Source organism: Oncorhynchus nerka, linkage group LG26 (genome assembly GCF_034236695.1).
Source record: "Oncorhynchus nerka isolate Pitt River linkage group LG26, Oner_Uvic_2.0, whole genome shotgun sequence".
NCBI lineage: Eukaryota > Metazoa > Chordata > Actinopteri > Salmoniformes > Salmonidae > Oncorhynchus > Oncorhynchus nerka.
The window spans coordinates 3,832,392-3,859,549 of NC_088421.1; the positions used below are offsets into that span (position 1 = coordinate 3,832,392).

The 27,158-nt window shown below is 40.1% G+C and overlaps 3 protein-coding genes across 3 annotated transcripts; 2 read left to right on the top strand and 1 right to left on the bottom strand.

Annotated features, from left to right (window-relative positions):
* The first annotated feature begins 7,920 nt into the window (after window positions 1–7,920).
* On the top strand, window positions 7,921–9,813 carry LOC135564630 (ferritin, middle subunit-like). Its single transcript, XM_065009994.1, has 4 exons — window positions 7,921–8,229; window positions 8,592–8,738; window positions 8,970–9,095; window positions 9,560–9,813. Exons 1-4 carry the CDS (start codon window positions 8,128–8,130, stop codon window positions 9,713–9,715), a joined length of 531 nt encoding a protein of 176 aa, XP_064866066.1. The 5' UTR covers window positions 7,921–8,127; the 3' UTR covers window positions 9,716–9,813.
* Window positions 9,814–14,349: 4,536 nt separating this feature from the next.
* LOC135564631 (ferritin, middle subunit-like) lies at window positions 14,350–16,351 on the top strand. The gene is made up of 4 exons (XM_065009995.1): window positions 14,350–14,678; window positions 15,052–15,198; window positions 15,423–15,548; window positions 16,013–16,351. Exons 1-4 carry the CDS (start codon window positions 14,577–14,579, stop codon window positions 16,166–16,168), a joined length of 531 nt encoding a protein of 176 aa, XP_064866067.1. The 5' UTR covers window positions 14,350–14,576; the 3' UTR covers window positions 16,169–16,351.
* Window positions 16,352–19,261: 2,910 nt separating this feature from the next.
* LOC115121534 (ferritin, middle subunit-like) lies at window positions 19,262–21,300 on the bottom strand. The gene is made up of 4 exons (XM_065009996.1): window positions 20,965–21,300; window positions 20,419–20,565; window positions 20,057–20,182; window positions 19,262–19,594 (listed from the first exon to the last, which is right to left on the bottom strand). Exons 1-4 carry the CDS (start codon window positions 21,064–21,066, stop codon window positions 19,439–19,441), a joined length of 531 nt encoding a protein of 176 aa, XP_064866068.1. The 5' UTR covers window positions 21,067–21,300; the 3' UTR covers window positions 19,262–19,438.
* Between the last annotated feature and the right edge of the window lie 5,858 nt (window positions 21,301–27,158).

The following is a 27,158-nucleotide window of genomic DNA, read 5'->3' on the forward strand; positions in this document are numbered from 1 at the left end:
CATGTCTTGTGGGGTATACATTGGTGTCTCAGTTGTGTGCTAGTAGTTTAAACTGACAGCTCGGTGAATTCAACATGTCAATACTTCTCACAAATACAAGTAGGGATGAAGTAAATCTCTCCTCTACTTTGAGCCATGAGAGATTGACATGCATAATATTGTTAGCTCTCTGTGTACATTTAAGGGTGAGCCGTGCAGGCCAGTTCTGGGCCAATTGTAATTTTCCTAAGTCCTTTTTTGTGGCACCTGACCACACGACTGGACAGTAGTCCAGGTGCGACAAACAAGGGCCTGTAGAACCTACCTTGTTGATAGTGTTAAGAAGGCAGAGCAGTGCTTTATTATGGACAGATCTATCCCCATCTTAGCTAGTGTTGTATCAATATGTTTTTACCATTTCAGAAGTTTATTCTCAACTTGTTACATTTCCACATTATCCATTACAAGATTTATTTGAGGTTCAGGGTTTAGTGTTTTTATTTTATGTCCCAAATACAATGCCTTTAGTTTTTGAAATTCATGTATTTAGGACTAACTATTGAGTGAAAACCCAAGGGGTTTGGTGGTGATTTTCTAAACTGTTAGTTAGACCTACAGTTTAAAGTAATATTGAAAAATATTGTTACTTGAGTTGTGATTGGGGTACATTGGCCAAATGATCAGGAAAGTTTTTGGTGTATTTCCCCTCCAACATTCATCAGAAACAACCATATTACAGCTATTTGTTTAAAATGCCTTAGTAAGTTACATAGTATGTTACTACTGTTCTCTCCTTCTTCCCTTTTTGTCCTAGACTCAGGACGTTTTCGCCCTCATCACCGCTCAAGTCTGTTTCCACAGTCATGAGACCTAGTCTCCTTCCACCATTGTCACGGTGATAGTGGGGTACTCCATAGACACCAATGTGATAGCGGTCTGCATAGTCCTTGACATCCATTGAAACAGAACCATTGAGGGAGTGAACATCTTGCGTCTTCTTCCGTCTCTGTTTGGGTCTCCAGAATGCTGAGTCACAATGACAAGGCAGAAATACAGCCAGGGCAGAGCCTGAGTCAGTCCATACTGTAGTACAACCAACGGGAGGTTATGACAGGAGAAAGAGTGGGAAGGAGGGAGAGAAATAGGAATAGAGGGGGAGGGGGAAAGAGTACAGACTAAAAACGCTGTGTCACCCTTCAGAAGAGTTCTGTAACATTTAATCATTTATAGTATTACTATCACTTCTGTTTATAACTTTAACTTAAGAACATTCTTAGTTAGTACGATTAATTTGTAATGCTAAGAGATGGATAAAAATGTACAGGGTGGGTACCTGGAGGAAAAAAGGGGAGGGTCATGCTTTTTCAATTTCAGTCAAGAGGAGGGTTTACTATTTTTTTAATCTAGTGCAGGGGAGGGTCATGTCATTTGAAATTCTCTGCTGGGCGTGAAATATGAAGTGTGCCTATATGTTATTTAGCGTGGTCTCAATCAAATGATTCATAGCCTATAGGCTGCAGGCTACGAAGTGCATCCTCAGAGAAGCACAGAGCAAAGTTATATTTCTAAGATAGCTGCTGGGATAGCGTAAATAAAACTAGACTGCTTTACACACTGCAACGGATATTCCAACCCTGAGGCCTGCTCTGCCCTTGCTGATCAAAACCTTCTTTTTTGGGGGCAAAGGTTAACAAAATGGGAGAAAGCAAGTATTTTGTAGTTGAATTCATCATTGTCCAGTATATAAGAATTTATCACTATGTTACCAAAAATGTTCCAGACTATTATTCTTTCCCTTCAATAAAATGCATTCAAAACTACTTTATGCACATTTCTGCTAATTTCTTAGGCAATACAAGTGCTATCTCTTGCAAAAATGTGTTAACATATACACAGTTCCTTTAGCAACAATATTAATAATAACCTCTACTTTAGTAAAGAAAACAATTATGACAGCTATGTTGTAATAAAACAGTGGTGTCCACTGAATAATTGCAGTCTTTCTGCATTGTGAAGAGGGAAAATATAGATATTCACAAAGTTTGTGATGCATGACAGGTTGTTTCTTAATGCAAAATATATTTGGTATTTAAAATTGAATTAAGCTGCTTTATTTTAGGGGTTTAGTGAAGGCAGGGCATTTTACCCTTAGGACTACGGGAGTATACAGAATGTTAAGAATACACAAGAGTTAAGTATATTTAAAACCAAATTCTTTTAGACATTTACTCAAGTGGGATTTTACTGGGTGAGTTTCACTTTTACTTGAGTCATTTTCTATTACGGTATCTCTACCTTTACTAATATTCTGCCTAGTTTTTAAACCTCCATTCTAGCATACATGACACACACATCTTTCTATACGCTTTTCTTTGGCTTTCTAATCAAAGTATATGATTGAATGTTTCTTTAAGCCTGCAGCTTCTTACTTGAAAAGAGACATGTAATCAGACCAAAACATGATAAAAATAAATGTCACTGACAGACAGCTAATGAAACACTAGCCTCATGAGCAGGCAAATGGACAGTTACAGTAGGCTAGTAGGCAGGCCAGGCTAGTCAAACTAACATTGGCTAGCTTTAAAAAAAAAGTCTAAATGGTGAACGGAGTTACCTCTTCATGGGACAATTTGTATTGCATGCTGCACTTTTCAAGTGCACTCAAAAACAGATGTTTATCTTATTTCTGTCTTTGGGAGTTCATCAAACACATACAGAAAACAGTTTGAGTTTTCAGACCTCACCTGAGGCTGTGTTTACATCCTAGATAGAAGCAGTGTTAAACTATACTATTATGAGAAAATGTGCAAGAATTGAAGGTGCCAACAAATGTTATAGTTATTATAAGAATGTTTAACTGTCATATACAAAAAAATCTGCTCCCCCCTCGATAATTTTTTCAGCTTCCACCCACAACCTATAGTTGCATATTTGAATTAATACTTGAGAGAGTAGCCCCCATTCACATTCTATTCCATATTCTGAGCCATAGGCCTATCCAAGCCTTTACACTTAATGTAGTTGGTCCAAAGTTGGCATCATGACACTCACTTTAATTGGATTGATCATGTATTTCTATCCCAGTTCACTTTCACTACAACAAAGTAATCAGCCTCTCTGTTTTCAGCTAGACTAACACACTACTTGTTTAATTTGATTCATTATAGAATCTTCAGCTTATTAGGACTGGACATGATTTCCTTTACAACCATGTGTGTGTGTGTGTGTATACTTTTTAATAAATTGATACTGCAATTAAATTGTGTAATCAAGTCAGCAGTTAATTGAGTATTAGACATTAGACATTTTGTGACATATTCTGGTCTAGTGGTAATGCTGCTGACTCTGGACCACACATGGCCCTTTGCTGCATGGATTCAAACCCTGTCTACACTTTCATATCTGTATTCCTCTACCTTTCTGTCACACCCCTCTCATTCATAACTTGATATCTCAATAAAGAAAGAGAAAATACTAATATCATTTCGAGACCATGTACTACCCAAACATGATGAAGGGAACATAAATAGAATAATGGGTTTTGACATTGGTGGGGACTTTCTGAACTGTTATAGTTAGACAAACAGTTTAAAGTAATACAGAAAAATATTGGTATTTGCGTTCCGATTGACTAAATTGACAACATTTTCAGGAAAGTTGTTGTATTTTCCCTTCAATTCACCAGAAACAACCATTCACAGCTATTTGTTTAAAAATGCCTTAGTAAGTTACACAGTACATGTAAGGTGCATATAGTATATAGTACATATCGTATATGTTCCTGCTGTTTCTCTCCTTCTTCCCTTTTTCCTTTCTTCAAATCTGGTATCAACCGGTCTTCGCCCATTCATCACCCCTCATGTCTGTTTCTGCAGTCACAAGTGGCGCCTCCGTCCACCATTGTCACTGATAACAGAACAGAACTACCTCGAGATGGTGGATAAATGAAGATAGTTCACACCGGCCGTTTACACTGTCTGCTTAAGGAGGTGGCTCCTTAAGGAGACAACAATGCAATAGTGGTCTGCTTAGTTAACTGACTTCCATTGGGGGAAAAGAAGGAGTGGGCTGTCTTGCTTCCTCTTCCATCTCTGCTTGAGACTCCAGAATGCTGTGTCACAATGACAAGGCAGAAATACAGCCAGGCAAGAGCCTGAGTCAGTCCATATTGTAGTAGAACCAACATGAGGTTATGACAGGAATAAGAAGTGGCGCAAATTTCACTGGGGACAGGGGGGACATGCATTTTTGTCCCCTCCCCAGTTTTATCATTGGAATGTGATACAAAACGAGGCAACGGTGTGCTTTTGGACCGTGCGGATCTCACCGAGCAGTCGGGGAAGGCTGTTTGCAGTGTTTATTCAACCCATCCAAAATATTCATATATATATGTCCCCCCCACAACTAAAACCAATGTTGCGCCCCTGGTAAAAATAGTGGGAGGGAGCAATAGGGAGAGAGGGGAGGGGGGAAAGATTACAGACTAAAAACACTGTTTAACCCTTCAGAACTTCAATAGAAATAGTTATGTAATGGTTAACCATTGACAGTATAACTTACTGTTTATAACTTTGTGCGGCTGGTCACATGATGGACCCGGTCATGACTTTAACAACTTAACACAGGTTCTCGGGGTTGAACATTACAGAAGAGATTTACATAGAGAAATTAAGACAATTATTTGACTATTTCAATTTTAATCCTGTTTGCTCTTCTGCTAAAATATGGTCACTTAGAACAACCTGGAAGAGTAGACGTAACATAGTGAAAGTATATTCGGGAATACTCCAATTAGTATGATATGTTTTGTATGGTATGTATTTATTTGTGGATGTCCATCATCAAATTGGTATTATAATAAACGAATGGTAATTCGTACACTATGTTACAAATCGCCATTTTTATAATATGTTACGATTTGCTAAACATATGATATGTTACGAATTCCAATTTTAGCTCAGTGGCTAGGTGCTAACATTAGCTAGGTGGCTAAAGTTAGTTAGGCTAGGGGTTAAGGGTTAAGGTTACTTTAGGGCTAAGATAAGGTTAGGAGTTAGGTTAAAGGGTGAACCTAGATAGTAGCTATGACAAACTGATAGATAGAGCCTGTTTTGGCTTACATTTGAGAAAAAAGGGGGCCCTGTTCTAAAACAATTGGAGTAGAGGCACTACCTTACATACTAGGCCAGGAAAGATCAGGGGCTGGGTGGCTGCTGGGGGGAGGAGCTTCCCCATCCATGTAATGTTATTCAATGTGATCTAAAAGGCAAAACTGATCCTAACCCGGCACTCTTGTTCTGAGAGGTTTGATGCAAACTGCCCATAACATGCTGTATACTACATACTTAATGAGTACATACTGCATACTATATATATATATATACTATTAGTTCACAGGGCTCCCGAATGGCGCAGCGGTCTAAGGCACTGCATCTCAGTGCAAACAGCGTCACTATAGTACTGCTGTAATTGAGGTATGATTGGGCCCAGTGTCGTCCGGGTGTTGCTGGAGTAGGCCGTCATTGAAAATAAGAATTTGTTCTTAAATGACTTGCCTAGTTAAATAAAGGTTACATTTGAATATACTGTAAAAGAACTGTAAACCTTTAGTTGAGCGTACTAGCGCTTCGACTGTCTACCGGAAGCTGATGCTGTTGCTATGCAACCTCTTGTTAGCTTGTTAGCATAACTAATTACTAGCTAGACATCATACGGTTTCGGATGTGTCTGTAAATTCAATCTGGAGTGCCAGACTACGCTCTGGGCCTTCTTAAATTCAGAGCGTTGTCAGATTGTCCGTTCGTACATTCAGAGCCCACACTGGACGCTCTGGCCGAGCAGTAGGGATCTGATCCAGGCGTTCTGACCTCACAACGCTGGTTAGGCTGTTTTCATGTCATCCAAGCATTGTTGCAACAATTGCTTTTAATTGAATTGCACTCTAAGATAACCAGAGTGAATTAACAGCACCCAAAGCTAACTGGTTAACTTTGGCTAGCTTGCTAGCTACTTCCAGACACAAATGAGAGAACTCTCACTCTGCCCATTTTACTCGCCCTAGTAGAGCTGGTTAGGCTGTTTTCATGTCATCCAGAGCATTGGTGACTGTAACTGTGGTGCTGGCAACAATTGAATTACTCTTTTAATTGAATTGCTCTGCAATCGGAGTAGATAGCCAGAGTGAATTAACAATGTCCATTGAGAACGCACAATGACTATTCCACTTAGTTAAGCCTGATGTCTTAATAGCCAACTAAATGTATGTTAGGTAGCTAGCTAACATAACGGTACATACTACTGCAATGATATGCTATGCGGTTCATAAGGATAGCGTAGCTAAAGAATTGTAACGTAACTTATTTGAAAATTCCTCACATCGCTGAACATTTTCTTAACATTTGTCATAATTAGTTAAAGCAATGAAATTGTATCGGCTCTCGCCTGACTTCGGCTGCATATTTTCCTTCATTTTCTTAAAATCTGAAAATGTTTTGTGGATATGCCCGTTTTCTGAAGAATTGCATTGTGGGCCCTGAAAGCACGGAAATAATGTCCACTGCTTGTATACTTTGTATTTTGGCTAATTTAGTATGACATCCGGGAACTTTTGGCATACTAACTATATCCATACTATGACCAATAACCATACTACATACTCCACTTACATCACAAATAGTATGGTTAGTGCGGTTAGTATGAGTTATCGAACACAGCTCTAGTTCTAATGAATACCAATGACGTTTCAACTACATGGCTGTATTGAGCAATAACCAGCACCCTGAAAGCACCCTGTCAACAGTTGTGGAAGATCAGGTCATGTGAACTGAAGTTGTTAGGAAGGTTACTTTATTACTGTCGTCTTTGATTTTCATTGGCTGTGAAAAGTTTTCCACTTCACAGTTTTAGCTTAATAACCTATGTATGGTTAGATGTATGTAGCTACTGATTTTGTGTAGTTATTTCTAGGCTAATGTAATCAACTGACATACCATTTGTCAACCTCAATATGTTATTTGAAACCGAAAGGTGCATCTTCAAATACCATTTCTACAAAAGCCAGCCTTTCTTTCTCTGTCCACTACTATATTCCCATACCTCATATTGAAAATTGAGCTGATATAAAAAGTGTGATAAACCATACAGTTTTTCTTTTGGCTCTATTCTGGAAAAGGTAAACAATTAAGCTAGGTATGCTATTGAAACATATGCTCTTAGAGAATGAAACAGAAGTTTACAGAACTGCGTCTCAAAGTTCAATTCCTTTTATATCCTAAATCAAACGTAGACGTAGACTATTTCTAAATTAGCCTAATATTAGAATTCTTTCTATTTTCTTCTAAGGATATAACACACACACATTTTTCAACAATAACCGCTTTAGTTAGACCTGCAATGTAGCATTGCTTTTGGCTGATACTACTGCTTTAGTTGTTTCCAATAGAATGTTTCTTTGTAATAAACAAAGTAAAAAAATATATATAACAGTCCGAGATGAAGGGGTCAAGGCTAGAGCATTTACTCTGCCCAAAATCTTTCGGTCAAATTACTTTAGGATTATGATCGAATAGAAGTTTCGTAACGTTTAAGCTTTTACAAATGTACTGATATATGTGGATGCATGTGTTATTCCGGAAACTTTGAGAAAAATGAAGTATATTTGTGCGTGGTGTTCACACACGTACCTGCCCTCTCATTGGCTGGAATGGTCCCACCTGATCTTGCCTGTCTTCATTCGTTGAGCACATGTATTTCCATTGATAGAGTGGTCACTCGGCTCTCTTGTCAATATAATAAATAATCTTTGCTCTGGTCATGTGTATGAGTGGGCTCGTCTTTAAATGACCCGCCTAGTTCCTGTTGAAATTCTAAAGGTGATTGGCTACGCTTTGTGAGGGTGGATTTCACTGACGCATACCGTTTGGAACAATAAATAGAGCGAACAAGGCTCCTTCCAGTTCACAAGTCTGAGAAGTCGCATGAAGAAGTTCTTGCTTCAACAGTGATTGAACGGAACTCATCTGCCTTCGTCCCGCATCATAGAACATTCTGGGTTGTTGACATAGCACTTACTTGAACTGTAATAGCAAAATAGTCGAAGAAACTCTATTTTTGTACCGTTCATTTAGATATTAAAGAAAATCTGCCGAAATGGAGTCTCAGATACGCCAGAACTATCACCACGACTGCGAAGCTGCTATCAACCGGATGATCAACTTGGAGATGTTTGCCTCCTACACCTACACTTCAATGGTAAGGAGTTTACCAAGGTGACCGTGTTTTGTTTTACTTGTCTTTATTTTTTCCTGGGCCTAAATGTCGTTTTTCACATTTTTATTCTGTTGGCCTAGATAATTAATAGCCAAGAAATTCAGTGAAGTGCAATTTAGACTTGGCAAGGCTATTAAGACCCTTTTTTTCAAATGAAGTTGGGAATCTCTTTGACAGAGCGCGTAACAACTCTTGACAGGTTAATCGGTAGGTTACCAAGTAGAACGGACTAGACTAGATTGATTCATGCCTTTGTCAAAGGTTTTAGTTGCCACAACAAGAACAGAATGCTGTCACGTTTGGCATTTTTTTCTTCTAACTACAACGTTTTGTTTGTCACCCAGGCTTTCTATTTCTCCCGTGACGATGTGGCTCTGCCTGGCTTCTCGCATTTCTTCAAGGAGAACAGCAACGAGGAGCGGGAGCACGCCGACAAGCTACTCTCCTTCCAGAACAAGAGAGGTGGACGCATTTTACTCCAGGACATCAAGGTGAGCGCCTGAGCATCAAACACATTTAGATTGTAGACTGATGAATGTCTTTACCACTTGTAGGACAGTTTCTCCATGGAGTAAGTTGATGGAGAGAACCTGGAGTGCTAAACATACTGCCTCTAACCACTGAACTGAAAGTGTGAGGGGTGTTAACTATGTTCACTTTATCCTAACCTTAACATCTGCTAGTAGTCCTCAACACTTCTGTGTTCACTCTGTCCTGTGTAGAAGCCAGAACGTGATGAGTGGGGCAATGGGCTGGAGGCCATGCAGTGTGCTCTGCAGCTGGAGAAGAATGTGAACCAGGCCCTGCTGGACCTGCACAAGATTGCCTCTGACAAGGTTGACCCCCATGTAAGTTATGGTGGAACCGCACATCACATGTATGTATCACATAAATACAGGTACTGTCCCAGGAGATGATCAGGTTGTTGTAGCTGTGATAACTAATGACACGGGATTGTTTGACCTGCTTCTTCACATGCGCACAATAGTCCAGATGCACACAATGCAGCTAATGCATAAGGGGTGGCAGGTTGTGTAGTTAGAGCTTTGGGCCAGTAACAAAGGTTGCTGGGTTGAATCCCAGAGCTGACAAGGTAAAAAGGTGTTCTGCCCCTGAACAAGGCAGTTAACCTATTGTTCCACATTAGGATGCCATTGTAAATAGGTTTTTGTTAAACGGACTTGTCTAGTTAATAAATAGACACCACATTCTCTACACTTATGCCATTACCACCAGGCTCTTGTGTGTTACTGGAGTTAGTTACAATAGTCTGTATTCATTCTCTTGTCTGACCTGTGTTTTCCCTCTTTAGCTGTGTGACTTCCTGGAGACCCATTACCTGAATGAGCAGGTGGAGGCCATTAAGAAGCTGGGTGACCACATCACCAACCTCACCAAGATGGATGTTGTCAAAAACAAGATGGCAGAGTACCTGTTTGACAAGCACACCCTGGGAGGCCAGAGCTAAACCAATTCCAACACTGCTGTGACATTGATGTTTCTGTTCACAACACTACTGTATTGGAGGCAAGGCTTCTTGTAAAACGATAAAAAAATATCACATAAGTTTGTTGCTGTTTTCTAAGTGTTGACCTGTAGTAATGGATGTTGTATCAGTCTATTGAGGTGCTGAGAAGTGGTCTGTGGTCACCACCTGCAGAACCACTCCTTTATTGGGGGTGTCTTGCTAATTGCCGATAATTTCCACCTATTGTCTTTTCAATTTGCACAACAGCATGTGAAATTTGTCAATCAGTGGTGCTTCCTAATTGGACAGTTTGATTTCACAGAAGTGTGATTGACTTGGAGTTACACTGTTGTTTAAGTGTTCCCTTTATTCTTTTGAGCAGTGTATATAAAATAATGGGTTTTGACATTGGTGGTGACTTTCTGAACTGTTATACTTAGACCAACAATTTAAAGTAATACAGAAAAATATTGCTATTTGAGTTCTGATTGACTAAATTGATATTTTCTAGAAATGTGTTGTATTTTCCCTTAATTTCACCAAAAACAACCATTCACAGCTATTTGTTTTAAAATGCCTTAGTAAGTTACAAAGTATATGTAAATTGCATAGTGTTTGTTCCTGCTGTTCTCTCCTTTCCTTTTCTTCAAATCTGGTATCAGTCGGTCTTCGCCCATTCATCACCCCTCATGTCTGTTTCTGCAGTCACAAAACTCCGCCTCCTTCCACCATTGTCACTGAGAACAGAACTACCTCGAGACCAACGATGGTTGATAAATGAAGAGTTAACTCAGGACGTTTACCACTGTCTGATTTAGGAGGTGGCTCCTTAAGCAGACATCAATGCGATTCCTATGGGGGGGGTGGAGGTGGAGTGGGCTGTCTCGCTTCCTCTTCCTTCTCTGCTTGAGACTCCAGAATGCTGAGTCGCAATGACAAGGCAGAAATACAGCCAGGGCAGAGCCTGAGTCATTCCATACTGTAGTAGAATCAACAGGAGGTTATGACAGGAATAAGCAGGGGTTCTAATTTACCTGGTAATTTCACTGGTGACATGTATTTTTGTCCCCTCCCCAGTTTTATCATTGGAATGTGATACAAAACGAGGCAACGGTGTGCTTTAGAACCATGCGGATGCCTCAGAGCAGTCGGGTAGGCTGTTTGCTGTGTTTATTCGACCCAAAAAATATATAAATATATATGTCCCCTCCACATCTAAAACCAATGTTGCGCCCCTGGTAAAAATAGTGGGAGGGAGCAATTGGGAGAGAGGGGAAGGGGGAAAGAGTACAGACTAAAAACACTGTCACCCTTCAGAACTTAAATAGAAAGAGTTATGTAATGGTTAATCATTTACAGTATTACTTACTGTTTATAACTTTGTGCAGCTGGTCACATGATGGACCCTGTCATGACTTTAACAACATAACACAGGTTCTCAGTTTTGAACATTACAGAAAAAATGAAGACAATTCTATGTCATTTTCATTTTTAATGCTATGTTTGCCCTTCTGCTAAAATATGGTCACTTAGAACAATCTGGACTCAGGGGTAGACGTAACATAGTAAAAGTACATTCAGGATACTGCCATTAGTATGATATGTTTTGTATGGTATGTATTAATTTGTGGATGTCCATCATCCTTTTCATATTATATTTTACTAATTGCAATTTTTACAATATGTTACTATTTGCTAAACATATGATATCTTACGAATTCCAATTTGTTGAGGCTAACGTTAGCTCGGTGGCTAGGTGCTAGCGTTAGCTAGGTGGCTGAAATTAGCTAGGCTAGGGGTTAAGGATTAAGGTTAGGTCTAAGGTTAAGGTTAGGAGTTAGGTTAAAGGGCAACCTTTGTGATGCTAGACGTTCGCGATCACCCTAAATTATCCTTTAAGCATGACACATCATTTAGTCAACAGGTGATGTCCCTTTTCGCAAAAAAAAAGGAATGCCAAGTATGTCACAGCCCTTTTTGTAACACCAGTTTAAGCATAAGTCTACTGTCACTCCCAACACTCTGAAGAAGCTTTGTCTCATTGCCTCCAAAACTTTGTTTGCACTCATAATGAAAACATTACACTATAAACTGAGGTTCAGTCTAAAACAGTTGATCAAAGTAACAGAAAGCAGGTCACATACTTCAAGGATTATCTATGTTGAAGACCCTTACCCCCATTTGAAGCAGCTTCATAATTGTTCATCAAACACTGCACCTAGATAGTAGCTATGACAAACTGATAGATAGAGCCTGTTTTGGCTTACATTTTAGGAGAAAGGGGGTCCTGTCCTCAAAAAATTGGAGTAGAGGCACTACCTTACATACTAGGCCAGGAAAGATCAGGGGCTGGGTGGCTGCTGGGGGGGAGGAGCTTCCCCATCAATGTAATGTTATTCAATGTGATCTAAAAGGCTAAACTGATCCTAAATCGGCACTCTTACTCTGAGAGGCTTGATGCATACTGCCCCAGAAGACCTAAGTAGTGTTCGATTACCCATTCTAAAATACTGTACACTACATAATATATACTATTAGTTCATAGGGCTCCCGAGTGGCGCAGTGGTCTAGGGCTCCCGAGTGGAGCAGTGGTCTAGGGCTCCCGAGTGACGCAGCGGTCTGAGGCACCGCATCCCAGTGCAAGCGGCATCACTTTAGTACCTGGTTTGAATCCAGGCTGTATCACATCTGGCTGTGATTGGCCCAGCGTCGTCCGGGTTTGGCTGGAGTAGGCCAAATTTGTTCTTAACTGACTTGCCTAGTTAAAAAAAGGTTACATATGAGTATACTGTAAAAGAACTGTAAACTTCTTGTTGAGCTTACTAGTGCTTCGCCTGTCTACCGCAAGCTGATGGTCTTGCTAGCATAACAAATGACTAGCCAGACATCGTACGATTTCGGGTGTGTTTGTAAATTAAATCTGGAGTGGCAGAGCACGCTCTCGGCGTTCGTAAATTCAGAACGCACAATGACTATACCACTTAGCTAATCCTAATGTATTAATAGCCAACTAACTTTACGCTAACATACTGGTACATACTGCTGTAATGATATGCTATGCGGTTCGTAAGGATGGCGTAGCTAAAAAATTGTCAGCCAACATCAGACAACGTGTAACGTAACTTATTGACTTTACACCTCTCAACATTTTCTTAACTCTTGTCATAATTAGTCAAAACAAGTAAATTCATCCACTCTCGTAATAAACAAAGTAACATTTTTTAAACCGATTAAGATGAGGTCGAGGCAAGTGCATTTACTCCACCCACAATCTGTCCGCGTGAGATAAAACCGTTTTGTGTGGAGGTATATAACAGTGTCAAATTACTTGCAGATTTTGATCATATAGATGTTTCGTAATGTTTAAGCTTTAACAAATGTACTAATATATGCGGATGCACGTGGCATTCCGGCAACTTTGAGAAAAATTGTCTAGTTCTGCGTGTTGTTCACACCCGTGCCTTCCCTCTCATTGGCTAGAATGGTTCCACCTGATCTTGCCTGTCTCCAATTGTTGAGCACATGTATTTCCATTGTTAGATGGGTCACTCGGCTCTCTTGTCAATATAATACATATGTTTGCTTTAGGTGATGTGAATGAGTGGGGTCATCATTTATTTATATATATATATATATATTTTTAATGTATTATTATGAACACAACAATACATAATATATACAAAGAAGAGTACATAAACCTAACAGACAGGGGCATTACATATCAATATTCCTTTTCAATTTGTTAAACTTTTTTTTTTAAATTATTTTTACTTCACCTTTATTTAATCAGGTAGGCCAGTTGAGAACAAGTTCTCATTTACAACTGCGACCTGGCCAAGATAAAGCAAAGCAGTGCGACACAAACAATAACACAGAGTTACACATGGAATAAACAAACGTACAGTCAATAACACAATAAAAAAACATCTATATATATAGTGTGTGCAAATGAGGTAAGATTAGGGAGGTAGGGCAATAAATTGGCCGTAGTGGCGAAGTGATTACAATTTAGCAATTGAACACTGGAGTGATAGATGTGCAGAAGATGAATGTGCAAGTAAAGATACTGGGGTGCAAAGGAGCTAAAAAATAAGTAACAATATGGGGATGAGGTAGTTGGATGGGCTACTTACAGATGGGCTTTGATTTGATTTTGATTTGGCTATGTACAGGTGCAATGATATGTGACCTGCTCTGACAGCTGATGTTTAAAGTTAGTGAGGGAGATATGAGTCTCTTTATGGTGAATATAGATTTTTTTGTTTTTACATTTACTGATAATTTCAAAATAATATTTAAATTCTATCTTAAATAATGTGAAGAGGGGTTTGTTCTCTGCCCACTTCATTTCATGGATAAAGAATCTTCCATTAAAGATAAACAAATGAACAATGAAAGTTAAATCAGGGTCCATATCAAAAAGACTGGTTTAACAACAACATTATTTGGATTAAACAATTATTGAACAATGATGGTCAACCATACGATTATCAAGAATTCATGAGAACACACAATGTTACATTCACTCCTGAGGAATGGCATCTTCATCAAATGATCCGCATAGTTCCTGTTGAATTTCTAAAGGTGATTGGCTACGCTCTGTGAGGGTGGATTTCACTGACGCGTAATGTTTGGAACAATAAATAGAGCGAACAAGGCCCCTTCCAGTTCACAAGTCTGAGAAGACGCATGAAGAAGTTCTTGCTTCAACAGTGATTGAACGGAACTCCTCTGCCTTCGTCCCGCATTATAGAACATTCTGGATTGATAACATAACACTTACCTGAACTATAATAGCAAAATAGTCGAATAAACCCTATTTTTGTACCGTTACTTTAGATATTAAAGAAAATCTGCCAAAATGGAGTCTCAGATCCGCCAGAACTATCACCACGATTGCGAAGCTGCCATCAACCGGATGATCAACTTGGAGATGTTTGCGTCCTACACCTACACTTCAATGGTGAGTCTACCAAGATGCCCGTTTTGTTGAGCTACCTGTTATTATGCCTGGGCCTAAATTCCACTTTTCACCTGACTTTTCTGTAGCCAATAACCTCAACTCCGTTAAGTACATATTTGAGTTTTACTTGGCAAGGCTATTAAGACCCTCCAGGTTGGTAAAGCATTCAAGTGAAGCCGGGAATCTATCCTACCTTGGTCAGCGCGCGTAACAACTCCTTGACAGGTTAAATGTCAGGTTACCAAGTAGACTACAGACTGGACCTATTCATGCCTATATCATCAAGTTTAGTTGCCACAACAAGAACATAACGCCCAGTCACGTTCGGCGCTTTTTTCTTCTTTTAACCACACTGTTTTGTTTGTCGACCCAGGCTTTCTATTTCTCCCGTGACGATGTGGCTCTGCCTGGCTTCGCGCATTTCTTCAAGGAGAACAGCGACGAGGAGCGAGAGCACGCCTACAAACTACTCTCTTTCCAGAACAAGAGAGGTGGACGCATTTTACTCCAGGACATCAAGGTGAGCGCCTGAGCATCAAACACATTTAGATTGTAGACTGATTGTCTTTACTCCATGGAGTGTCCAGTGTTCAGTTGATCGAGAGAACCTGGAGTAGTCCTAAACATACTGCCTCTAACCACTGAACTGAAACCGTGTGAGGGATGTAACTCCGTTCACTTTATCCAAACCTTAACGTTTGCTAGTAGTCCCTAACCCTCCTGTGTTCACTCTGGCCTGTGTAGAAGCCAGAACGTGATGAGTGGGGCAATGGGCTGGAGGCCATGCAGTGTGCTCTGCAGCTGGAGAAGAATGTGAACCAGACCCTGTTGGACCTGCACAAGATTGCCTCTGACAAGGTTGACCCCCATGTAAGTTATGGTGGAACCACACCACATGTATGTATCACATAGAATACAGATACTGTCCCAGGAGATGATCAGGTTGTTGTAGCTCTGATAACTAATGACACAGGATTGTATGACCTGCTTCTTCACACGCACACAATAGTCCACAGATTCACACAATGCAGCTAATGCATAAGGGCGGCAGGTTGTCTAGTGGTTAGAGCTTTGGGCCAGTAACAAAGGTTGCTGGGTTGAATCCCAGAGCTGACAAGGTAAAAATCTGTTCTGCCCCTGAACAAGGCAGTTAACCTATTGTTCCACATTAGGATGCCATTGTAAATAAGTGTTTGTTAACGGACTAGTCTAGTTAAAAAATAGACACCTCATTATCTACACTTATGCCATTACCACCAGGCTCTTGTGTGTTACTGTAGTTAGTTACAATAGTCTATTCATTCTCTTGTCTGACCTGTGTTTTCCCTCTTTAGCTGTGTGACTTCCTGGAGACTCATTACCTGAATGAGCAGGTGGAGGCCATTAAGAAGCTGGGTGACCACATCACCAACCTCACCAAGATGGATGCTGTCAAAAACAAGATGGCAGAGTACCTGTTTGACAAGCACACCCTGGGAGGCCAGAGCTAAACCACTTCCATCCCCAGGCTACGGCCTCCAGCCTCAGACCAGGACTCCTGGCTTTGCTTTTTATAGGGATGGGAGTGTTAAACTGGTGAATTGCAACACTGCTGTGACGTTGATGTTTCTGTTCACAACACTACTGTATTTGAGGCAAGGCTTCTTGTAAAACAATAAAAAAATATCACTGAATTTTGTTGCTGTTTTTTAAGTGTTGACCTGTAGTAATGGATGTTGTATCAGTCTATTGAGGTGCTTTGCTCTTTTACTGAGCGTCTTCATACCAGTGATAAATACTGACTATTGTAGACCTACTGACTGAGGGTCATAACAATAGTTTAACATGAGTTTTATAAAGGATGTTACCTCTGACCACAGGGTGTCCTTTACTGTATCTTGTAATAGTGCCATGTCAATAAAGGACCCAGTTGTCAACTCTAATTCCGTAGGAGTGAAATTGTTACCTACAATTGATGTAGTCCTTTACTCTGCATCACAAATTTATTAGACAGCATAGAGGTCAATCAAAACAGTTAGCCTGCTGTTATGCAACATTTCTCTGAAGTTCGGCTCTGACAAATCGTCACTCGTGTTTATTTCAGTTGGTAATGCCCAATAGTTCCACTACAGCAGATTATGAACTGAATACTTAAAAAGGAATGATTCTACAAGCCTCTCGTTCTTAAGGGGCTTTTTGGAGCTGTCATATGGTTGCAACGCTACTGTTACTTTACATAAGTTACTGAACGCTGTCATTGTGGTAATTAACCTGCAAGCCAAACTTTAATACTTGAACTGAAAAATATTGTTTTCAAGCTACATTAAAGGAGTTTCTGGTGGCTAGACCACTTGGTTAAAGGGGAAGATGTTCTAATCAGCAATGGAATTTTCAATTACTCTTCAACTTTATTCTTTATAAAACCAATTATTGACATAGTAAAATTGAGTACATTTGTATGGTATCTTGGTTTATATTGAGGGTAAAGTTTCGCAGCTTTGTCATTCTATTTGAAAAAAGATTTTACACAAAGCCACAGAGGGCCAGATATTTGTAATCTGATGTACCCAAAAAGGCCACTAGATGGCATATTCCTTCATTTCCCAACATTTGTATTTATGGATCCCTATTAGCTGCTGTCAAGGCAGCAGTTACTCTTCATGGGGTCTGGCAAAATAAAGGCAGTTCTATACAATAAAACTAACCTTAAACAGATTTCACAAAACATTAAGGGTTCCCACTCAGGCCACTACTCCACATATCTACTACACAAAATCCATGTGTGTATCTATAGTGAATATGTAATTGTGTTATGGTTTTAAATATGACTTTACTACTTGCATGAGTTACTTGATGTGGAATAGCAGCCATGTCATGGCTCTCTGTAGTACTGTGCACCTCCCATAGTCTGTCCTGGACTTGGGAACTGTGAAGAGACCTGGCGGTATGTCTTGTAGCTCTCTGTGTACATTTAAGGGTGAGCCGTGCAGGCCAGTTCTGGGCCAATTGTAATTTTCCTAAGTCCTTTTTTGTGGCACCTGACCACATGACTGGACAGTAGTCCAGGTGCGACAAAACAAGGGCCTGTAGAACCTACCTTGTTGATAGCGTTGTTAAGAAGGCAGAGCAGTGCTTTATTATGGACAGATCTATCCCCATCTTAGCTAGTGTTGTATCAATATGTTTTTACCATTTCAGAAGTTTATTCTCAACTTGTTACATTTCCACATTATCCATTACAAGATTTAGTTGAGGTTCAGGGTTTAGTGTTTTTATTTCATGTCCCAAATACAATGCCGTTAGTCCTAAATACATGAATTTCAAAAACTTACTTATTTCTTGCCACCCAGTACCCAAGTCCAGGACATACTATGGGAGGTGCATAGTACTACAGAGAGCCATGACTTGGCTGCTATTCCACATCAAGTAACTCATGCAAGCAGTAAAGTCATATTTAAAACCATAAAAACACAATTATATATTCACTGTAGATATCTGGTAGTGGCCTGAGTGGGAACCTTTAATGTTTTGTGAAATCTGTTTAATGTAAGGTTAGTTTTAATGTATAGAACTGCCTTTATTTTGCCAGACCCCATGAAGAGTAACTGCTGCCTTGACAGCAGCTATTAGGGATCCATAAATACAAATGTTGGGAAATTAAGGAATATGCTATTTAATCAGATGCCATCTAGTGGCCTTTTTGGGTACATCAGATTACAAATCTCTGGCCCTCTTTGTGGCTTTGTGTAAAATATGTTTTCAAATAGAATGACAAAGCTGCGAAACTTTACCCTAAATATAACCCAAGATATCCAATACCATACAAATGTACTCAATTTTACCAAGTCAATAATTGGTTGTATAAAGAATAAAGTTGAAGGGTAATTGAAAATTCCATTGCTGATTAGACGATCTTCCCCTTTAACCAAGTGTCTAGTCACCAGAAACTCCTTTACTTTATATTGAAAACAATATTTCTCAGTTCAAGTATTAAAGTTTGATTTGCCTGTTAATTACCAAAATGACAGCGTTCAGTAACTTATGTAAAGTAACAGTAGCGTTGCAACCATATGACAGCTCCAATAAGCCCCTTCGGAATGAGAGGCTTGTAGAATCATTCCTTTTTTGATTATTCAGTTCATAATTTGCTGTAGGGGAACTATTGGGCATTACTAATTTAAATAAACAGTGAGTGACAATTTGTCAGTCAGAGCTGAACTTCGTCACTAGAGAAATGTGCCATAACAGCTGGCTAATGGTTTTGATTGACCTCTAGGCTGTCTAATAAACTTGTGCACAGAGTAAAGGTCTAAATCAATTGTAGTTAACAATTTCACGCCTACGGCGCTAGAGTTGACAGCTGGGTCCTTAATTGACATGGCACTATTACAAGATACGGTAAAGGACACCCTCTGTTGTCCGAGGTAACATCCTTTATGAAACTCATGTTAAACTTATCCTATTGTTATGACCCTCAGCCACTAGTAGATCTACAATTATCAGTATTTATCACTGTATGAAGATGCTCAGTAAAAGAGCAAAGCACCTCAATAGACTGATACAACATCCATTACTACAGGTCAACAGTTAGAAAACAGACAAACTTCAGTTATATTTTTTTATTGTTTTACAAGAAGCATTGCCTCCAATACAGTACTGTTGTGAACAGAAACATCAATGTCACAGCAGTGTCAATTCACCAGTTTAACACTCTCCAATCCCTATAAAAAGCAAAGCCAGGAGTCCTGGTCTGAGGCTGGAGGCCGTAGCCTGGAAGTGGTTTAGCTCTGGCCTCCCAGGGTGTGCTTGTCAAACAGGTACTCTGCCATCTTGTTTTTGACAGCATCCATCTTGGTGAGGTTGGTGATGAGGTCACCCAGCTTCTTAATGGCCTCCACCTGCTCATTCAGGTAATGGGTCTCCAGGAAGTCACACAGCTAAAGAGGGAAAACACAGGTCAGACAAGAGAATGACTACAGACTATTGTAACTACAGTAACACACAAGAGCCTGGTGGTAATGGCATAAGTGTAGAGAATGTGGTGTCCATTTATTAACTAGACAAGTCCGTTAACAAACACTTCTTTACAATGGCATCCTAATGTGGAACAATAGGTTAACTGCCTTGTTCTGGGGCAGAACACATTTTTACCTTGTCAGCTCTGGGATTCAACCCAGCAACCTTTGTTACTGGCCCAAAGCTCTAACTACACAACCTGCCGCCCCTTATGCATTAGCTGCATTGTGTGAATCTGGCGACTATTGTGCGCGTGTGAAGAAGCAGGTCAAACAATCCCGTGTCATTAGTTATCAGAGCTACAACAACCTGATCATCTCCTGGGACAGTACCTGTATTCTATGTGATACATACATGTGATGTGCAGTTCCACCACAACTTACATGGGGGTCAACCTTGTCAGAGGCAATCTTGTGCAGGTCCAGCAGGGCCTGGTTCACATTCTTCTCCAGCTGCAGAGCACACTGCATGGCCTCCAGCCCATTGCCCCACTCATCACGTTCTGGCTTCTACACAGGACAGAGTGAACACAGAAGTGTTAAGGACTACTAGCAGACGTTAAGGTCAGGATAAAGTGAACATAGTTAACACCCCTCACAGTTTCAGTTCAGTGGTTAGAGGCAGTATGTTTAGGACTAATCCAGGTTCTCTCGATCAATTTAACTCTGTAGACACTTTCCTCCATGGAGTAAAGACATTCTCTATCAGTCTACAATCTAAATGTGTTTGATGCTCAGGCGCTCACCTTGATGTCCTGGAGTAAAATGCGTCCACCTCTCTTGTTCTGGAAGGAGAGTAGCTTCTCGGCGTGCTCCCGCTCCTCGTCGCTGTTCTCCTTGAAGAAATGCGCGAAGCCACGCAGAGCCACATCGTCACGGGAGAAATAGAAAGCCTGGGTGGATAAACAAAATATTGAAGTTACAAAAACAAAAAAAATATGACAGCATTCTGTTCTTGTTCTGGCAACAAAGCTTGATGATATAGGGTTGAATCAGTCTAGTCTAGTCCGTTCTCTACTTGGTAACGTGACATTTAACCTGTCAATGAGTTGTTACGCGCTCTGACAGAGGTAGGTTAGATTCCCAACTTCATTTGAATGCTATATCTAACTGGAGGGTCTTAATAGCCTTGCCAAGTAAAACTCAAATATGTACTTCACGGAGTTCAGGTTATTTGCTATTAAATTGTATAGACATAAAGAAAAATCAAGTGAAAAAAAGCCATTTAGGACCAGGCATAAAAATAATACACAGGTAGATCAACAACACGGTCATCTTGGTAGACTCCTTACCATTGAGGTGTAGGTGTAGGAGGCAAACATCTCCAAGTTGATCATCCGGTTGATGGCAGCTTCGCAATCGTGGTGATAGTTCTGGCGGATCTGAGACTCCATCTTGGCAGATTTTCTTTTATATCAAAATGAAAAGTACAAAAATAGAGTTTCTTAAAACTATTTTGCTATTATAGTTCAAGTAAGTACTATGGTATCAATCCAGAATGTTCTATAATGCGGGACGAAGGCAGAGGAGTTCCGTTCAATCACTGTTGAAGCAAGAACTTCTTCATGCGTCTTCTCAGACTTGTGAACCTTACGGAAACTTGTTCGCTCTATTTATTGTTCAAACCGAATGCGTCAGTGAAATCCACCCTCACAGAGCGTAGCCAATCACCTTTAGAATTTCAACAAGAACTAGGCGGGTCATTTAAAGACGAGCCCACTCATACACATGACCTAAAGCAAAGATTATTTATTATATTGACAAGAGAGCCGAGTGACCACTCTATCAATGGAAATACATGTGCTCATCGAATGAAGACAGGCAAGATCTGGTGGGACCATTCCAGCCAATGAGAGGGCAGGTACGTGTGTGAACACCACGCACAAATATACTTTATTTCCGTACTTTTCCGTAGCAACCAGTGATCCGGGTCAACAGCATCAATGTAACAGTATAACCTTAGACCGTCCCCTCACCAGGGACCCTCTACACACATCAACAACAGCCACCCACGAAGCATCGTCACACATTAATGCCTTCATCGAAATTACGCATTGCCTCTTAACCGCTCGTCGTCCCCTTATGCCATCATTTGTGATTCTCAATTGTCAGTAGAAACATCTGATTTGGCAAGTCAGCCATACCAGCTATCTGTTTTTTATAAAGGCAATAATTGAGGCTGAATGAACTGTATTGCTGCCAGGTGTAGCAGGAGTAAGGTGTTGAGCCTGCTGTTGGAACAGCTTTATGTAGGCCCTAACATTTTGGGCACCGTTATAGTGCAATTAATGTATTGTTTAGTGCTTTGCTGGCATTCAGATACATTTTTTTGTGTGTGTGTGGGGGGGTTCACCCTACAAGTGATCATATTTCTCCAATGCCAAATCAGTGTGTCTTGTTTGCAACGAAACGGTCCCTGTTAGGAATCTGACTATGGTACTTTCTTTCAAAAGTTAGGTCTACCTTTCCACACCAGACAGTAGGCCTACCGGCGCAGACAAAATGTAAGATTTAACAGACTTCTACTCTTCTTTAACAACAGAAGGTCACAAGGGTTTCCCTAAAAACTGTCTGGGTTTAAACATCTGTTGTACAGAAAGTAAATAGCTTAATCAATCTAAAGGTACAGAATTAGATTACTTCAAAAGCAAATTACATTGTTTGCCTCCTCCACTATAGGAGATTGTAGCTCAGACTCTGAATGTCAAAGAAACTAAACAATGACATAACCATATGGATCGAAGTCATGTCTTTCCAGGGTATTTTCAAGTTGTTTTTTGCGTAAAGCATAACGGACCAAAGTGATGTTATAGATCACTGTATGTAATCGGATCTGTTTTATGGTAGCCATTTTCTTTTTGACATTTTCTTCAATAAAAGGCAGGCCTATGTCATACCCTCTCATACCCCCTCAATTCCAGTACTGGTTTTAACTTAACAGTCCTTCACTGACTTGGAGGGAGGCTATTTAAAGAGTGCATGGTGGGTGGAGGAATTGAACAACAAATCTATGGATATAGCAGCCAATAACCTAATTCTGTCTGTCAAACAGGTAGAGCTACCTCTTATTTCTTCAACAGAAAGGAAGAAATAGGCTCCAACACAAAGCCCTCTTGTTGTTAGTAAAGTCTAATTAAAGGAAGACGGTTTAAATGAATTATTCATATTCCAATTTGCCAATGTTCTGCACCATCAGCTGTCCATTTCCAATTGATTGTGCCCTGACTGCTGCTTCAAGTTTCAGCACCACAATGTAAGTAACTAAAATCTGGCTTATTGTGATGTCAATAACTTGTATAAATACATCATGGGCAAGAAACATATTGTTTTTCTTCAAATCAATTCTAGTAGTAGCAAGCTATCATAGTTGACCTCTGGTCCTCAAATGCTCTCCTTCTCAAACTGAACAGAACATAGGCTATAGGCTAGTCTACGCGCAAGATATTGCGTTTTTGGACAAGGCCTTAATCAAAAATTTATTTCTGAGGAATTATTTGACTCTCCTCCTGAACTGTCACTGTAGGCCTACACAGCACAGCATTGGTTAGGCAGCAAAAAAGGTTTTGATCAGCAAGGGCAGAGAAGGCCTCAGGGTTGGAATATCCGTTGCAGTGTGAAATGCAGTCTAGTTTTATTTACGCTATCCCAGCAGCTATGTGCTTCTCTGAGGATGCACTTTGTAGCCTATAGGCTATGAATCATTTGATTGAGACCACGCTAAAAAACCTATAGGCACACTTAATATTTCACCCCCAACAGAGAATTTCAAATTACAAGACCCTCCCCTGCACTAGATTTAAAAAATAGTAAACCCTCTTGACTGAAATTGAAAAAGCATGACCCTCCCCTTTTTTCCTCCAGGTACCCACCCTGTACATTTTTATCCATCTCTTAGCATTACAAATTAATCGTACTAAGAATGTTCTTAAGTTAAAGTTATAAACAGAAGTGATAGTAATACTATAAATGATTAACCGTTACAGAACTCATCTGAAGGGTGACACAGCGTTTTTAGTCTGTACTCTTTCCCCCTCCCCCTCTATTCCTATTTCTCTCCCTCCTTCCCACTCTTTCTCCTGTCATAACCTCCCGTTGGTTGTACTACAGTATGGACTGACTCAGGCTCTGCCCTGGCTGTATTTCTGCCTTGTCATTGTGACTCAGCATTCTGGAGACCCAAACAGAGACGGAAGACGCAAGATGTTCACTCCCTCAATGGTTCTGTTTCAATGGATGTTGTAAGGAATTGCTATTTCGTATGCAGGTGACTAACTTACTGCTAATTACATGGCTACAACTCACAGTAAAGCCTGTGGGGTCCCCTACAGGATAGCTCCCACATTACACACATAATCTCCCTTTTTTAACCGAACACTGTGTGCCCGAAGAAGATCCTACGATGATGGACAGACAACTGAGCCAATGGCGGAAGACTACAGACTACAACCAGCTGAACCAATCCGGAGATCCGATCTTCCTAGGGTCAACCTACTTTCTGTGACGTATATAAGAGCTGTGCTGACCGTTTACGCTCTCTCTGCCTGCCGTTCCACACGAACTAACGGAAGAGCCGTAATTACGTTGTAATACATATTTTCACTCTGAATAAACTGTTTACTTGTCATAAAATTTACCACTTAGTCTGAATCGATCCTTGACCGGCTCACCCATCTACATATCCAATTGCTAACAATGTCAAGGACTATGCAGACCGCTATCGCATTGGTGTCTATGGAGTACCCCACTATCACCGTGACAATGGTGGAAGGAGACTAGGTCTCATGACTGTGGAAACAGACTTGAGCGGTGATGAGGGCGAAAACGTCCTGAGACTAGAAAAAAAGGGAAGAAGTAGAGAACAGCAGTAACATACTCTGTAACTTACTAAGGCATTTTAAACAAATAGCTGTAAAATGGTTGTTTCTGATGAATGTTGGAAGGGAAATACACCAAAAACATTCCTGATCATTTGGCCAATGTACCCCAATCACATCTCAAGTAACAATATTTTTCAATATTACTTTAAACTGTAGGTCTACCTAACAGTTTAGAAAATCACCACCAAACCCCTTGGGTTTTTCACACTCAATCGTTTCCTGTGTGTATCAAGAATGATCCACCTCACATAGGGACATACAGCCAATTTAACACAACTGTGGGAAGCATTGTAGTCAACATGAACCAGCATCCCTTGCAAATGCTTTCGACACCCTGTAGAACGAGTTTTTGCCCCAACAAATTGAGGTTGTTCTGAGGGAAAAAGGGGAGTTTGCAACTTAATATTAGGAAGTTGTTCTTAATGTTTTATACACTCAATGTATATATACAGTGCCGTACAAAAGTGTTTCCCCCTTTCTGATGTTCTCTATTTTTGAAACTGAAGGTTATCAGATCTTCACCCAAAACCTAATATAAGATAAAGGGAACATGATTTTACAAATAACAAAAAAAATGATACTTATTTTATTTATTTAATTAACCAAGTTACGCAACACCTAATTCCCCTGTGTAACAAAGTAATAACTGGTATTGCCACCTTAAGCTGCAATTACTAAAAACAAATGCCAAATACCATATCGGTCCAAATTATCAGGCAGGTGTGTTATTTAGCAATAAGCATGACAACCTATATTATGGGGTTGCATGGGGTTGCCCATCTACATTTACCCCAGTGTGCTAATCATTAGCTATGTCAGTGGTTCTCAAACCCGGTCCTGGGGACCCAAATGGGTGCACATTTTAGTTTTTTCCCCAAGCACTACACAGCTGATTCAAATCATCAAAGCCTTTTGATGAGTTGATAATTTGAATCAGCTGTGTAGTGCTAGGGCAAAAACAAAAATGTGCACTTGTTTGGATCCCCAGGACTAGGTTTGAGAACCAGTGAGCAAGATCATAAACTCAAAACATTATCTTGTTGCTAGCAACATAGACTATTGCTGACTTGACTGTCTCAAACTTTCCACTGGTACTCAGCCAAGGATGTATATACACTGAATAATGTAGGTCTATCTGTTACAACGGACTCCTGTTACTGCTTACCATGCTATGATGTTGTCTTTGGTCTCTTTTTATGTAGTGTTGTCTCTCTTGTCGTGAAAGGCCTTTTGCTTTTTGTAAGGCCGTCATTGTAAATAAGAATTTGTTCTTAACCGACTTAGTTAGCCTAGTTAAATAAATAAAGCACTTCTCTGCAGCTTTTGACATCATTGATCATAATCTGCTGCTGGAAAAAACGTAAGTGTTATGGCTTTACATCCCCTAATATATTGTGGATCTAGAGCTACCTGTCTAACAGAACACAGAGGTTGTTCTTAAATGGAATGCTCTCCAACATAATTTAGGAAGAGTCAGGCATTCCCCAGAGCAGCTGTCTAGGCCCCTTACTTTTTCAATCTTTACTCATGACTTGCACTGGTGCTGAGTGAAGCCTGTGTGTCTCTGACTCAACACTACACACATCAGTTACCATAGCAGGCGAAATCACTGCAACACTTAAGAGCTGCAGTCATTTTCAGAATGGGTGGCAAGAAATAAGTTAGTCCTAAATACATGAATTTCAAAAACTAAAGGCATTGTATTTGGGACATGAAATAAAAACACTAAACCCTGAACCTCAACTAAATCTTGTAATGGATAATGTGGAAATGTAACAAGTTGAGAATAAACTTCTGAAATGGTAAAAACATATTGATACAACACTAGCTAAGATGGGGATAGATCTGTCCATAATAAAGCACTGCTCTGCCTTCTTAACAACGCTATCAACAAGGTAGGTTCTACAGGCCCTTGTTTTGTCGCACCTGGACTACTGTCCAGTCATGTGGTCAGGTGCCACAAAAAAGGACTTAGGAAAATTACAATTGGCCCAGAACTGGCCTGCACGGCTCACCCTTAAATGTACACAGAGAGCTACAAGACATACCGCCAGGTCTCTTCACAGTTCCCAAGTCCAGGACAGACTATGGGAGGTGCACAGTACTACAGAGAGCCATGACATGGCTGCTATTCCACATCAAGTAACTCATGCAAGTAGTAAAGTCATATTTAAAACCATAACACAATTACATATTCACTATAGATACACACATGGATTTTGTGTAGTAGATATGTGGAGTAGTGGCCTGAGTGGGAACCCTTAATGTTTTGTGAAATCTGTTTAATGTAAGGTTAGTTTTATTGTATAGAACTGCCTTTATTTTGCCAGACCCCATGAAGAGTAACTGCTGCCTTGACAGCAGCTAATAGGGATCCATAAATACAAATGTTGGGAAATGAAGGAATATGCCATCTAGTGGCCTTTTTGGGTACATCAGATTACAAATATCTGGCCCTCTGTGGCTTTGTGTAAAATCTTTTTTCAAATAGAATGACAAAGCTGCGAAACTTTACCCTCAATATAAACCAAGATACCATACAAATGTACTCAATTTTACTATGTCAATAATTGGTTGTATAAAGAATAAAGTTGAAGAGTAATTGAAAA